Consider the following 15345-nt stretch of genomic DNA (forward strand, 5'->3'; position numbering starts at 1 on the left):
TATTTATAAAATCAAGCTGTCAACATCTTTCGTACGAAGTTAGTTCAGACATACTTCCTAAAATTTAGGCGCGCAAAATTCAAATAGTGATCAGGAAAGGATAGCTTCATTGTAATCCCTCTATGTACAAGAGAGATGTGGGACAGGAGGATGTCGTCACAGGCTCTCATAGGGAAAGAACACGGCGTGTTGGTATCTATATTATTGTATATAATTGCCCTCTATATGATCTAAGGGCGTACCTCAGGGTTCCAATTTGGGACCCCTACTATTTATTATTTTCATTAATGATCTTCCCACGTCACTTAGTTGTAAGAAACTAGCCTATGCTGATGATCTAAAAATTTATTACAACAATTGCTGGTCGTAATGGTGTAGAGCATTTGCAGTACAATCTTGACTTAATTCGTGAGTGGAGTGTACTAAATCGTGACCTGTCTTCTTCAGTGTGTTAATCAGTGGTCCTTATCTCTTGATGAAGGCAGTCCTGTTGGCATTGTTTATTTGGACTTTGCTAAAGCTTTCGATCGCGTCCCGCACAATAGATTATTTTACAAATTAGAATATATTGGAATCCGAGGTCGTTTATTAGAATGGATCGTTGCGTTTTTAACCGCTAGAACTTTTTCCGTACGCATTGGCTCTTGTGTTTCTACTGAGCGTTCCGTGTGCTCAGGAGTTCCGCAAGGATCAGTTTTAGGCCCCGCGTTATTTCTGTCCTATATTGCTGATCTTAGCTTCCAGATTACATCGGATCACATATTCTATGCTGATGATTGCAAAATTTATGCCAATCCGCTAACTGATCACAACTCCTTACAATTGGATCTGCACTCTGTGAAAAAATGGTGTCAAAATTGGCTAATCCCATTAAATCTGGATAAATGTGTCTTAATGCACTTAGGAACCAACAATCCTTTACTCACGCTTAACATTGCCAACCAACAGTTAAAAGTTGTTAAATATCACTATCGGTGAGATAGTGAAACGAGCTAACAGATCAATTTTCCTGTTCTCCAAGGCTTTTCGCAATCTCGATTTCCAGTCTTTCTGTTATCTGTTTAAATCATATATTCGTCCACTTCTCGAACACGCTGCCGTGATCTGGTCACCGATGCTTATAAGAGACAACAAACTAATTGAAACAGTTCAGCGTAGAGCGACAAGAATAATGTTACCATCCATTCGTAATTATTCCTATCAAGAACGACTTAAATTATTACATCTCCCAACGTTGAATCAACGTCGCCTCCGTGGAGATCTGATTTTCGCATATAAAGCTCTAAATGGTTTTTTTGACCAGAAGACGCAACATCTTTTTGTCTTAAATCAAGATAGCCGACTACGTGGACACCCCTTAAAACTGGCGAAAGAAAGGTTCAGGACCAAACAACGTCAATTCTTCTTTACAAATAGAATCTTCGATTCCTGGAACTCATTGCCTTTAGAAGTGATATCTGCTCTCTCTATTAACAGTTTTAAGAACAGATTAGACTCAATACATGAAGTTGGTTTAGACACAGTGTAACCTAAATGTAATTAATTTTGTTCTAACTGTACGTTTGAAGGTAATTGTTATTATTTTTATTTATTAATTATTATTTTTTTTTTGTAAGTTCATTAGTAATTTATCTAGATACTTGTATATGATTATTATTTTTCACACGAATTGTATTAGGAGAGCATCACAGGCTTTGCCTCTGCTCCATTCTTATTGCATAATAATAATAATAATAATAATAACCATGACGATATACAACGCTCTAGGCCCGTGCCATTATTACACATCTTAGCAGGCGAAGGGGGTACACCGGCCTAAGAGTTTAATGGCTTTATAGTGATTCTACTCATATTCAGATGGCGATGAAGTTGGTAAGTCAGAAATGGCATAACACAATTTGTGTGTGTCTCAGCTAGTCTCTTAGGCCCGAATATTCTCTAGCCCCGTGGAACGTTTATGTGTTATCCTGACTGTGTTGAAAAATTTACCAGGATGTCTACTTGGACATTGACAACTCCACCATCATATTATAATTAACATTTATACAAAATATTGTAAACATGAAAGCTTGAATAAATCTATTTGATTTAAAATTCGGAAATTGATATGTTTTCATGTAATTAAACGAAAAATTGAGCAAGGTTGGTTGCATACTACATTCGCAATGATTTGCAACACTTACAACAGAACACAGCGGCTTTACAATTAAGCTTTCATCTTGAGAACAGCAATGCAAATCTTAAGTTTTATATTTTCGTTTATTTAGTCTCGAATTCAACGGTTTTGCAATTCTGCATTCCTGTTTGCAGAAAGCAATTACTTGCACGTTTGTGTTTACTCTCGAGTTAAAAATACGAGCTGTGAATTTAAGACATTTTTTATTATATTATAAAATTTAATACAATATTAACATGTAAAGTCAGTGTTTAAAATTACAAAAATATCAAAAATTATCACAACTTGTAAACAAAACAAAAAAAAAACAAAAGAGACAGCTGATCCACTAGTTTCATCTTCGCTTAGTTCTCTGATACTGGATCCAGTTGTACACGTCTCGACCACTGCGATCAGAGAAGAGCTGGTTCGTTTCAACAAATTCTGCACACAGCTTCGGTGGTGCCAAATGACCCCTGGATATGTATTGCGAAAAATGTCTCTGCATTAAAGACATTTGCTCTGAGGTGAATGGTTTCTTTCCTCTTCTCTTTACAGGAGTTATTTGCAATTTCTGCTTTATCTCCGCGATTGTCGTTTTTCTTGGTGATTTCTGCGATTTTGGTGACTTCGTGTTCAAAGTTCCCCTGTGACTCGATATTTTTTTCTTTGGTGTTTCAATCCTCCGGTCTTCAGTACTGGCTCTCGCTATAAAAAATATCAGCAATGATATACAATTTTCTAGACTTTTCAGCATACGTACCCCCTACTTTTTCAGAAAGCGCTTCTTGTGTAGTATGTGTAACTTTGTCACACTTTCGACGATCCGAAGGCACTTCAGTAATATTGTCTGTAGTATAACATTCTATCACACCTGATTGTGAGACTTGAGTGTCTGTTGATACCTCCTGCATGAGGTTCGTTTCCATTCTGTTGATTGTACTTTCTGTTGAACAGGTAGTTTCAAACGAATCCAAACTGAGATTGTCTCCTAATAATTCTTCAGAGGTAATATGATCGTCTAACGCCGGATCCTCTTCAGGTACTGGTAAATCTTGTGCAATAGTGAGTATTTCGTCGAGACTTTTACCTCTGTATGAAAAGAGTTCTTCTCCATCTACGATAGTCAAAAATTTTGCCCACCCTGTTAGTTGAAATAAAAGTTCGTCTTGTCGATATACTTGTTCATGGACTTTCTGACTATGACCCATCAATTTTGCAATCTGACCGATTTCATTGTCATTCATTGTTAACAATTGGGAAAGGGTTGCGACTTGTTTTCTTAAATAAGTGGAACGTAAAAGATGCGGTTCTTCAGCACCACATTTCTCTGAGTAATCTCTTAAAACAACTGAAGCATCGATAAACATCGCTCTCGTAGGTATACCAAAAAGGTAATTGTTTGAATAGGGAACACCAGCTTCTTTTCGATATTGGAGAAACATATCTAGATACCTACAACACAATCAAAAATCTTTTAAAAAGTAGAAAAATCAAAGTACTCATTTACCTGCATTGATTTTCGTCCAACAGCACATGTAATATATGTAGACGCTTTCCAATCAAAGTCATAACTTTGTATTTATTCGCTAACTCCCGTTGATACATTGGAAGGGATTGAAGTATTTCATCATCAAGTTCGATTTTTTTGTTATACAATTCCAACGACATACTTGCAACTTCACTGACTCTACGTCTATTGTACACAATAACTCTTGCCAACGCAGCCTTTCCTAATTTTAGCCATGTGTCGAAATCGAAACCGTCCTGTAACCGTTGATACGCCTGCTCCGCTTCAGAAACTATCAATGTGGAAAATAATTTAACGTCCTTTGCCTTTGGTAAATTATGTAATTTGGCTGCTTTTCTTTGCAAGCTGGTTCGACCAGCTGACCTGCCAACATAGATTCCATAGTTTTTATCATGGAGAGTTTTGAAATTGTCGAAACGGCCACGCTCTTCACATTGTGTGGGAAGATTATGAGTTAAATAATCAACGTTAAGTGCGTCTAAAAGAAATGTAATACTCGATCGTAAAGCTTTTGCCAGACTTGGCTTTCCAAACTCGCCTGTTTCCTTGTCAAGTGAACACAAATTGAAAACTCCCTCTAGTAAGGCATCATAACCTCCATAGAGTATCAGATCTTCAAAATCCAGAATGGAGGGGTTTATGTCTTTAACATCTAAAATCAATCGTGCCATTCTACGCAAATGTTGGCGATCGTTCTTTAATGCGCTGTATGAACCACGATGCATTAAGGAATATCTTTCAGCAACAAGTTTCAAACATTTATCTTCTAATATCTCGTGTAGAATTAGCCCAACTTGAACAGGCTCTAAGAAAGCGAGAAAAAGTTTCTGACTGAAAGAATTCGCTGTAAATTCCTTCTGGATAATCTTAAAGCGAGCTTCTTTAAGCACATTTCTTCTATTTGGTGGCCGTCCAGTACATTTGCGTTCATGTCGAGCAAAGTTTCTGGTCATTATTTCACCAAAACAATTTGGGCAAGTAATTAAATTGGAGGCTTGTCCTGTCACTACTCTCCTTATAGCAATTTTTTCCTCACAGGTGGCATTTTTGTTAAAATTATAATCACCCTTTCGCCTGATCTCTCGTAACGCAGCATTCCGTTCCACACTATTAGCTTTCATAGTCATAATATTTTTCACTTCTTCCTGATCTTTGTGTTTTCGAAGAATATGTGAAGACATTTCAACAAAAAACTGTTCACAGAAATAACAACAATGGCGTTTTCCTTTGGTTTTTGACGTTAATGGGTTTACTAGGGCAGAAGAACCACAATCCATAATTAACGGTGTTATGAACTTACGTTCCTCTTCAATCGGCAGTTCCTCCCCTATTAATTTTCCGACGGGGAGACAGTAACGAACTTTCACTTGGATTTCACGTTCGCCAAAATTTCTAGACAGCAGCACAAGTGTTCTGTTTTTGTCGGAAAGTTTATTACCTACAACAAAAATTAAACTTCGATTTGCATTTTTTTGTTACTATACATACATTTATGGTCTGTCGCGGGCAAACCAGAATACAAAAATCCGCTGATGGTATTGTCATCTCCACTGCAAGCATCACAAACGTAATGCCCTTCATGTAAAACGGTGTGTATCTTCATTGAAACGAAACATTTCTTTATATAAATGGTCAAATGAGCGGAAATCCTGCAGTTTGATTCTTCAACAGGCGAAACCAATGGCGTAAACATCAAGTCAAAGTCTTCATTGCGGTTCGAGGTAGTGGGCATTGAAGAACTACTTGAACTTTGTCCTTCTATAAATATTTGAAAAATTATTAGAACATTATAAACGACTAATATTAGGTATAACGTAAGTTGTAAAAATCTCTACAGATGAGAGTAACTTACTTTTCAAATGGCATTGCATACATTATTTATTGGGTTGTTCCAGAGAATTATACAGGGTTAGTATAAAGTCCCGAAACGTTTGAATAACTTTGTTATTTGAAAAGTTTTTTTTTCTGAAATTTGCTTTGGATGTATAATTAAACATGGCAACTTTAATGGAACACCCAGATGTTGTTTCACTAGAAATAAACAAGTTGATAATTTCTGAAATTAGTTTTTTATTCTGCATCAGAAAATGCCAAAAAACCTGTATGTTGTAATCAATGCAATCAATGTTGTAGGTATATATCCAAAAAAAATTTCAGCAAAAAACTTTTCAAATAAAGTTATTCGCCCGTTCCGGGACTTTATACTAACCCTGTATATTAAAATATACTACATTTAGGTATCAGGCATAGCTAGAAAAAATTTTTCTAGTTATTTAAAAAAAAAAGTTTTGGTATGCCAAAAGTCTTATTTGCAACTTACATAACACCCGATTGGTGGTTTGGAGTTTAACATTTGAGTTAAGAAAAGATTTTTCAGATGGACGAATAAAAATATGTGATGGATGTGTGTAAGTTGTTTGTTTTCAAAAATGTGTAATATTGGTTTATGTTTATGCACGAAAGTATATTGGAAATAGCATATGTATAATGTATAGGTAATTAGTGTTACATGTGTTATGTAAGTTACGTTTATTATGTTAAGTTAGGTACTAATCATTTTTATAGCATCTTTGGAAATGTTAGCAAGAAAGCTAACGAAAAAAAATTGACATTTTAATAAAATTGATCAGAATCCGAGAAAATAGAAACCTGAGTTTAAGACAAGAGTAAAAAAATCTAAGTCGGCCATTAAAAAGACGTTTTGGATTTTTTTTACAAAAAGCCTGAATATTTCGTAATTATAATTACTTAATGAAATACCTACCTCCTTCAAACAATCTTTTCTTGCAAGTCTGTAACTGAGACTTCGTGTGCTCAGATGTTTCGCCATTTTCATCGCTTTCTTCTGACACTTCAGAAGTTGGCTCATATTCTTCGTCGGTAGCATTACTTTGGAAAGGTTCTTCGTCGCTGTCACTTATCTCGTATCGGCTGCAGGGTACGTATTCAAAAACGATCTCTTCTATTGGTCGCACCAAATCAACTTGCCAACATTCTGTGTCCTCTAAATGTTGTTTTGCCAATTTCAAAACATTCAGATCTATAGAAGAAGATTGACATGAAATAGATTGATTATAAAGAGTAGAAATGAGTTACCTGAACTACTCATTATAACATTGTCCAGCATCCTTTTTTTGAGTGTTTTATGCCATATTTGAAAGATTTTAGGAGTTCCCTCTGAATATGTCAGGTGATGGGTAAGACGTTTTTTTTTTCTGAAAAATAAGTGATGAACTCGTTAAGACCATAACACAAACACTGGTTCTAAAATTTCTTGGGCGAAACGAAAAAGAAAAAATGCGAAAACATGACAATTTTTTGCTTTGAGCCAGATACACCTTGCCACATATTGGTGTATCGAACTTTTGAAATATCGTGTTTTAATTTTTTTGTTTTGAAGCAAGAAAACAAAATTCCCGTTTTGTTTCTATTTTGAAACCGGAAAACGGGTTTTTCCTGCTTGTTAAGTATTTTTGTTTGAAGCGAATAATTACATAATTATAAGTACCAAATGAAGTTCCAAGATTCCACTACTGATCACAAGCTAAATTTCTAACAATTTTCTACGAAAGCAAAAAGCGAAACTACTTACCAATGCAATCTTTTGACTTCAGTCATTGAAGCGCACAAGGGATCAGGGCAGAAATATAAAACTGTGTCGTCCTCTTCTAAGACCACCACTCTGGCATGAGATAAGCATTGTTCACAAATAACATGCCCGCATGTGACTAAGTAGAAAGACTTACTGGGCAACAATGGCAATCTACAGGAGTGGCATACAATTTTTCCTAATAAAAAAAAGTGAAAAATAAAATGTCAAACACATTTTGTCATAACATACTCATGAGGGGCAACGGATAGTTTTCTTGAGGCTTACAGACTACACATGTTTTTCTTATACAAGTTTCTGTTCTTGTGAGCTCCCTTGTACACATATGATTCTGGATATCTGCTTTATAACTATTTGTTATAACATAGGCTAGCCGACGCAGTTCGATATTAATATTTTGTGAAAAAGGCATCTCCTCACTTTCAACCTGCTCTATTTCCTGCGGAGTTAAATTATGTACCATGATGCACTTTAAACTGCCCAAACATTGGATCTTGTTACATATAATAAATTCATGGCGGTATTTGCACTGAACCCTTCTACATCTCTTCATTAAGAACTCTCTGCAGGGAGTGGGTGTTAAAATTCTAAAAACGAGATCATATAGCACATAAAATTTCAGCGGATCGAACCGATGAGCTACTGAAGCTGATCGATTAAATTGGAGTCAAAGACGAAAAATTAAAAAAAAAAGTACCAATAAAAGAAAGTGGACAACTTCCCTCCTCTATTTGGCCTCTGCATACAGGGCATTGAGGCATATCACGTGCAATCAATTCTCTTAAACAACCTTCGCAAGTACTATGCATACAAGGGTTCAAAATGCACCAAGAGGTCATGCTTATTTCGGAGAAACAGACTGGACAAATAAACTTATCATTTTCTTGTTCCTCTATTGTCCTATGAGTAAATTTGCATTTGCTTCCGTATTTACAGTTGCCGAATTGTTTAAATTCTTGACAAATGCCCGAAATTTGTAATGTTCTCAACGTCTCGTACCTCATGGTGTCGCTTTGATATAGCGTTTCTCTGTACTGGATTTCATCTTTTGAGGACACATGAAGGTATCGACAGTACTCTCTATGACATCTCTCCATTTGAAAGTCCCGACAGAACTTATAGGGATGCTTTAAATTGCACATCGGATCTTTACATTCCCCCTTCGAGAATTTCGTACAATAACTACGACAAAAATAAATACTGAAACTTTGACTTGAAGTGTTGCACTTTAATCAAAATATAATCTAGTGTTGAAAAATTGTGACTTCAAAGAGATTAATTAAAAACTGTTTTCAGGGAACAATTTGAATATACACCGTTTTTTTAGGAGTTGCGTATTTTTTACTTTTATACAGGATGGCAGGTTTGAATTGCCAAACGTTAACGCAAGCTGTATCACTTCAAATCAAGCAAGAAATCATCCTTAAGAAGTTGGGGTCGCAAATGTGCTGTTATCGACCTTGCCAATTTTGCCGTTAGTACTCTTTCTGACCCTGCGTTAATAGATCCTCAAAAGCGTATTTTAATTCGGATTGGAGCAAACTATGGCCCCAACTTCTTAATAATTGTTGGTTTGTTTTGACGTGATAATGCAGCTTGTGTTATCGTTTGACACTTTGTATAACATAAAATTGTAAGTGAATTATTTTAAAATGAAATCAAAACATGCATGTTGAACTTACTATTTCTAAATTTCACGTAAACAATACGTTACTGTACTTTTTATCTTCTGTTAATGGGAAGAATATATCCAATAATTACAAAATTAAAAAAATGCTGATATGTACTTATCATTTTTGTTATTTTTTTGTTCTATATCGCTGCTTTTCTAAATGTGCATGTCCAGAGTTTCCCTCACTTTCAGAGTATTCTAATTTTTTTATTATTACCTATTCGTAGTTTTTTCAAAATACTTTTTAATGAGATATTACAAATTTCGCAGGGCGAGTCATTTACCGCGCGTTCCTTGATGTTTCATCAATTATTAGAAATGATAATTTATTTTTGAAATTCCGATGCCACGTTGGCACGCTATTCCAATTTTCTTCAATTTTTTTGGGAATGAAAGTATTCACAAATAAAATCGCAGCAGGGTTATTTTTTAAATTTGTGTAACAAGATTTTGTGGAAAGACGCGCTTTGTTGTGGTATAAATAAAATTAAATCTTCATGTACATAATGTTTATCAAAAAAATAAGTATTACAATTTTCAAATAACGATATTCCAATTTTTTCAAATACAACATCATGTATTTTATTATCGCATCTCATTCTATTTTTTGTTTTCTTCCCCATTTGTTAAGTATTTTCTATATTTAAAGTTGAGAGTTCCTATGTTTTTTTTTTTACTTTTTTAAGAGACATTGACATATTGAAAAAATGAGCACAAAATTAGAATAAGATATCGTAATAAAACACTGTGTGCTAATGGAAAAATATAAATATCCATATTTGTAAATTGTATTAAACTATCAGAACTTTTTTAAACAATGGGTATTTTAAAATTTGATTTAATTGGTACGACAACAAAGTGCCAAATATTGTAACACACAATTTGCGATTTTTTTGATAACTCTTTCATTGTCGAAAGAATTAAAAAAAAAAGGAATAACGTGGCAACCTCGCAATCGATTTTAAATGATAAATTATGCTTATAAAAACCAGGAAATGGCTAGTAAATGTAGAAATATATGGGCGTTTCATTAAAAAAAAAAAAAAACAAGCAGTGTCCCAACCCTAATAAACTGAAGATTCTGAGTTAAATAAAAATAATTTTAGCATACAGCCCTCAAAGTATCGTAAATTTTGGTGCTTGACTTTTTTTCTAACAATTTATGAGTTATCGATGACCGCGTGTTTTGTGACTCACCCTGTATAATGATATGAAATTTTTGCGATAAAATTCAGGTCTGTTAGAAGAAGAAAGAAAGCAAGCCAATACAACTAGATTTTAATAACTACCCAAGCTCTAATCTACTCCCACTACTAGCACTATTAACATATACTCTTTTCTACTGTGTTGTTAAATAACTGCGTAACACATTAGACAAATTTTTTGATTAATTGAAGCCAATGGACTTAAAATATATTCAAATTGATAGCAGGGCGTTCCGATTTTATTGTTCTGTTGTATAACTGACGCGAAGTAGTTTTTATCATTTGCGAAAGTTGCAGACTCGATATTGTCCCTAGACCAGGGTTGGCCTGACTTTTTGATTTAAATCGTAATTTAAACCAAGTATTTTTTTTTTAATCATTGATTTAAATCATTCTTGATTTTTTAAATTTTCTTTTTGAATTACGAGCATATAATGCATGTTACAGTCTTTTAAATGCAATTTAATTCAATAAGGGTACTACCTGAGTGCCGCCGCAATTTACGTAGATTTTTCCGGGACACCACGAAGGCGAAAGATCCGTTACAATTTACAAGTACAATCCAATTCTCCTAACTTTGGCAGTGTCGTAAATTAATAGCAAAAAACAAGCATCTGGCATGTTTACGTTTACGTCTACAATGGATGCAGACCCTTTCAAGCTTTCAATAAAAGAAACTGACAATGGTTTTACGACACTTTCCCAAAATTAATAGAATTAGACTCTTGGAACGTAAAGTATTTATTTCGTCAGCTGCAGTTTACATTTGCCGATAGAGGCACGATTCAAACTAGGCAGAGCCGCATTTGTGAATGTATGAAAATACCTAGAAAATGAAAATTACAACAACTACTAAAATATAGCTTTTAAAAACTGAATAAAAATAATTAAAAGTTAAAATTTAGTTACATAACTTTTAATTTTTGTCTCACTACTTTTGAAGTTTGAATTACTGTGGGTAACCGAAAAACTAAAAAAATCAAAGAAAAATTAAAAACATTAAAAAAAACAAAAAAAATGTAATTTAAAAACTAATCATTGATTTTTGATTTTTTTTTTAATCCGATTTTTTCCAACCCTGACATAGACATATATGTATTTATAAAAATTTAGCAAACTAGCATTAGCATTTTTATTGTTTTACTCTTAGAAAGCCATTTTTGTGAAAAATTTTGTTTTTGTCGTAGAAGCTTATCGATTGAAATCAAACTGTATCACTACAAGAGCAGCATAAAAATGCAAGTACTAAAAACAATCTACAACATTTTTCAACTTTCGTATTCCTTATGGGCAGCATATGTTTTTAAACTTTAACAAAAGCAATAGTAAGTTAAAAATTTGAAAAAGAAAAAAATACCAGGCTACGGCAAAAACGTTGAAACAAGATCAATTTAATAACACTAACAGAAAGATCGCTAAGAAATAAATATCTGAATTTTTATGATAACGGAACTTTAATGTTGTTTTAGATGTAATTTTTTTCAAGTCTGAGGTCATTGATAAATGAGCTTTTTTTCTTGATTACCAATATGGATCAACCACATAATTTAACAGTATTTCTAACTGAATTCAAAAAGATGGCACACTGAAATACATTTACTTTTAAATATGAAAGTATTCTCTATTCAGGCCCTTATTTTACGCCACCCGACTCTACGACTACTTTTGCGTTAAAATTAAGTTTTTGATTTTTTTTATAATTACTTTGTGTGGTTAATGGCGGTCGTCATTCAACAAATACATCGGACTAATGATACACAACTAAAATGTATAAAAATCTAAGTGAAAAAATGACCACCAAACCACTGTGGCCGGAACTCCCCTAGCGTTATCTGCACAACACGTTTTGTTCAACAATTTAAGCCAAAGTATAGAATCACCAGAAATTATTGTTATTGAAGTGCGTAATAAAAAAAATTATTCACCTACCTTTCTCTAGAACGACCTAGGCCAGAACTTCCTGCTTCCGAGTCACACATATTGTGATAAAATTCACTTTTTTTACGTAACAACGATGGCAGAATAAACAACGATGGCAGAATAAACAACGATGGCAGAATAAACAACGATGGCAGAATAAACAACGATGGCACAATAAACAACAATAGCGTGATAACAACAACAGCGGCTACATTCGACTCTTCGTTACAACTACAAATTGGAGACTGACGGGACGCGGTGGTAGGCTGGTAGGTTGGCGGCAAGTGCAGTAGACAGTATTGCACAATATTATTACACTTGCTACAGATTTCCAAGGTCAACGAGACAACGCTGGATGCATCAGATGCAGATGCATCGTTCCCTAATTTGATTTAAATGTTTGCAGTAAAATAACGATGAGTAACATTTTCATGCTGGCATATAACGCAGACAAATAAACTTTAAAATTATTCAATACGCTACGATACTGCTATCAATGGTTACCTATTTATCAGTAAAAAATTAGAAATTTGTCATTCTCGTTAATATTTTGAGCCTCAATAAAGTGGCAACAGCGCTGAAAATTTCAATTCAAGTCAATTTTTAATTAAAAAAGCGATATTCTGTTTAACATTAAAATAACAGAGACGTTAATCTCTTACTATCTTATTTGTAAATATGCAAATTAAGTTTCGCATTGCTGTTCGCAATATGAATGGAAAATTGCAACACCGTTTTGGTAATACCAAACGAGAATTCTAATAATATAACCTATAAATTTTTGACTTTATTTCTGCTTTCAGGACTAAGAGACTTCTCTTAGCGGTGTTACGGGGATAAGCACGTTATGATACGATTTCACCTTTGATGCCTAAATAATTATTACTTAACAAGATATTCCGCTTCCTTTTAGGGATGAATATTAAATTTTGATTTGGAACTTTTGAAAGTCAAGTTCTTACTGAAAATTCTATTTTTATGAATCATTACAAAAAAATTGTTACAAAACAACGAAAGCGGCTTCATAAATTTACGTATCTATTCTAGAAATTGGTATATTCAGAAAAATGCAGTTTGTTGAGTTAACTATTAAAATTTTGGTAATGACGGAACGCGTCCTATGAAAAAAAATGCTTCTTTAATTTCAAAACGTGTATTTAACTCGAGAGTAAATAAACGTAAAGATAAATATGCAACTTAAGTTTAGCATAGCTGTTCGCTTCATGAATGCAAAATTGCAACACCCTTTTGGCAATACAAACAGAAATGCTAATAACATAACTTCAAAATTTTTGGCCCAATTTACGTTTTCGATCCAAATAGCCGTCTCTTATCGTATGAGGATCGCGGAAATAAAGCACCTTAAGCAAATTTATAGACGTTTACGAATAAATGATTATTTAATCACACATTCCGTTTTTACATTCTGACTGTTAGACAGATTTTGAAAACTCTGAATATAGCTGCTAATATAAGTTAGTATAAATTTTGGACGCTGTGACTTACAAACGATGAACGCCGTACTTTATACATTCTGATTTATAACCAACGCGCGGAGTTGTGTTTCATACGCTCGATCCAGTGCTGTCGCGGCGATAGTTTGATTACAAATATATTTTTCTTTTGGACTACATCAACATAATATAACATTTTGGAGACCACAAATGTGTGGTCCTGTGTTTGAAAAATTAAAAATTGCATCGAGTATTTTTATTTGAAGTAATATAGTAATCAGTGTTGGGGACAGATACTTTTAAAAGTATCTAGATACAGATACAGATATATGGAAGATAAAAGTATCTAGATACAGATTGTTTTCGACTTTTTCGAAATGTATCTAGATACAAGATACAAGAAAACAGATACTTTTTGAAACTTTGGCGAATAAAATAACTGAAAACTTTTTATGTATTTTTTTATGTATTGTTTAATGAATTTTTTAAAATTAACAACATTTCAAAAGTATTATCACCTAAATTATTTCTTCGTGGTGTCAGAATTTGGTTTCCAGTACTAAACACCCGTTCCACAGGTGCAGAAGAAGGGATTGTGGTATTAAATTTAAAAAATAAACATTTTACAGTTGCATAGTTATGCAAGACTGAAAAATCTTTTCTTTTTTCCTGCAAATAGGCCATCGCTTCGCTATTCGCCAAATTTTGTACCGCTTCCTCGGATACGTAATTGCGAATAATATGATTCTTACATTCAATCTTTTGAATATGAAATTATGAACCATGCAGATGATATATATTAATTAATGACACTGATGACAGTAATTTATTGTAGACACTACTGTTTCCGTCGGATATTATTTTGCCATAAATTAGACCATACATACATAATTTCCTAAACCCTTCTAAAACAACGTCCACTTCCATAGCAGTAGAAGTGCCTTTATAATGTTTAGAACATGTGAAATTTATTTTTAAACTCTCATTGATTGATGTGTCGCAAATTGTCCAATATTTATTACGTACGCTTAAAAAGAATATGTTTTTTTGTTTTTATTCCCACACTGTCCAAATTGTGTTTGAGTATATCTAATAATTATCTCCAGCATTAAAATTATTATTTCAAAAGAATACCGGAAATGATTATTCTGTGCTGAAGGTCTGTTGGCGGCAACCTGTCATAAATTATTATTCTTCAATATCGGCTTACGATGTTTTTATGACCATGTCCGGTATTCGTCTATCCCGGTGCCGCAGGTATATACATTTTATGAAGCATTGCTGGTTCCGTTTAAGGCAAAATAAGTACAATTTCTTAGAAAGGTATTTAAATCCCTTATAGGATCAAAGGCTGCCTGGCAGGCAGAAATCGCCAGAGTGCAACTTTAAATTTTCAGATTTTTGTTGAAACTCATTTTATTTTAATCTCGTTTCACGATTTCTGAGAATATATCACGAATCACGATAAATTATTCTACGGAAGGTTGTAAAAATATTAATTTTATTGCCCAAGATAATTAATTACATTTAAACATAATCGGCACATTCTAGGGCAAAACGAACCTGCCAAGCCCGCCTCGCGTTAGGTCCAACAATGAAAAAGTGAAGAAATGACACATGTGGCAACAGGAAAAGGTGCTACATTTGTCCGAAAAATAAAGATATAAAACAGTAACAAATATGCAATTTATGCGAGAGAAATGTATGTATTGAACATTCGATTAGTCGATTACAAACTAATTTGTGCTAATTGAAAACATTAATCATTATGTAACACGCAATTATTATTTTCTAAAAA

At 33.7% G+C, this 15345-nt stretch overlaps 1 protein-coding gene and 1 long non-coding RNA gene across 5 annotated transcripts; one reads left to right on the top strand and one right to left on the bottom strand.

Moving 5' to 3' along the window:
- The first annotated feature begins 1752 nt into the window (after positions 1-1752).
- On the top strand, positions 1753-2102 carry LOC135124658 (uncharacterized). The gene is made up of 2 exons (XR_010279819.1): positions 1753-1872; positions 1926-2102. It is a non-coding gene; the product is annotated as an uncharacterized LOC135124658 (long non-coding RNA).
- A 260-nt stretch (positions 2103-2362) lies between these two features.
- On the bottom strand, positions 2363-12406 carry LOC135124657 (uncharacterized). 4 transcript variants are annotated; one of them, XM_064049892.1, is made up of 10 exons: positions 12103-12406; positions 7528-8478; positions 7279-7474; positions 6783-6901; positions 6451-6726; positions 5175-5444; positions 4225-5124; positions 3666-4164; positions 2919-3610; positions 2363-2863 (listed from the first exon to the last, which is right to left on the bottom strand). In XM_064049892.1, exons 4-10 carry the CDS (start codon positions 6811-6813, stop codon positions 2511-2513), a joined length of 3021 nt encoding a protein of 1006 aa, XP_063905962.1. In that variant the 5' UTR covers positions 6814-6901; positions 7279-7474; positions 7528-8478; positions 12103-12406; the 3' UTR covers positions 2363-2510. The 4 variants fall into 4 exon arrangements, with proteins under 4 accessions (XP_063905962.1, XP_063905960.1, XP_063905961.1 ...); XM_064049890.1 differs by having other exon boundaries at positions 3666-5124; positions 7528-7883; positions 7994-8478; positions 12103-12403; XM_064049891.1 differs by having other exon boundaries at positions 3666-5124; positions 7528-7883; positions 12103-12403.
- Between the last annotated feature and the right edge of the window lie 2939 nt (positions 12407-15345).

Source organism: Zophobas morio, unplaced genomic scaffold (genome assembly GCF_036711695.1).
Source record: "Zophobas morio isolate AGI-343-1 ecotype UQ-CSIRO unplaced genomic scaffold, CSIRO_AGI_Zmor_V1 ptg000007l, whole genome shotgun sequence".
In the NCBI taxonomy this organism is placed as follows: Eukaryota; Metazoa; Arthropoda; class Insecta; order Coleoptera; family Tenebrionidae; genus Zophobas; species Zophobas morio.

Coding starts and splice junctions, on each gene's coding strand:
- LOC135124657 (XM_064049891.1), bottom strand. CDS start 6,813: ATGCTGGACAATGTTATAATGAGTAGTTCAG. Junction 3,611..3,665: donor TTGGACGAAAATCAATGCAG/GTAAATGAGTAC, acceptor ATTGTGTTGTAG/GTATCTAGATATGTTTCTCC. Junction 2,864..2,918: donor GCTTTCTGAAAAAGTAGGGG/GTACGTATGCTG, acceptor TATTTTTTATAG/CGAGAGCCAGTACTGAAGAC.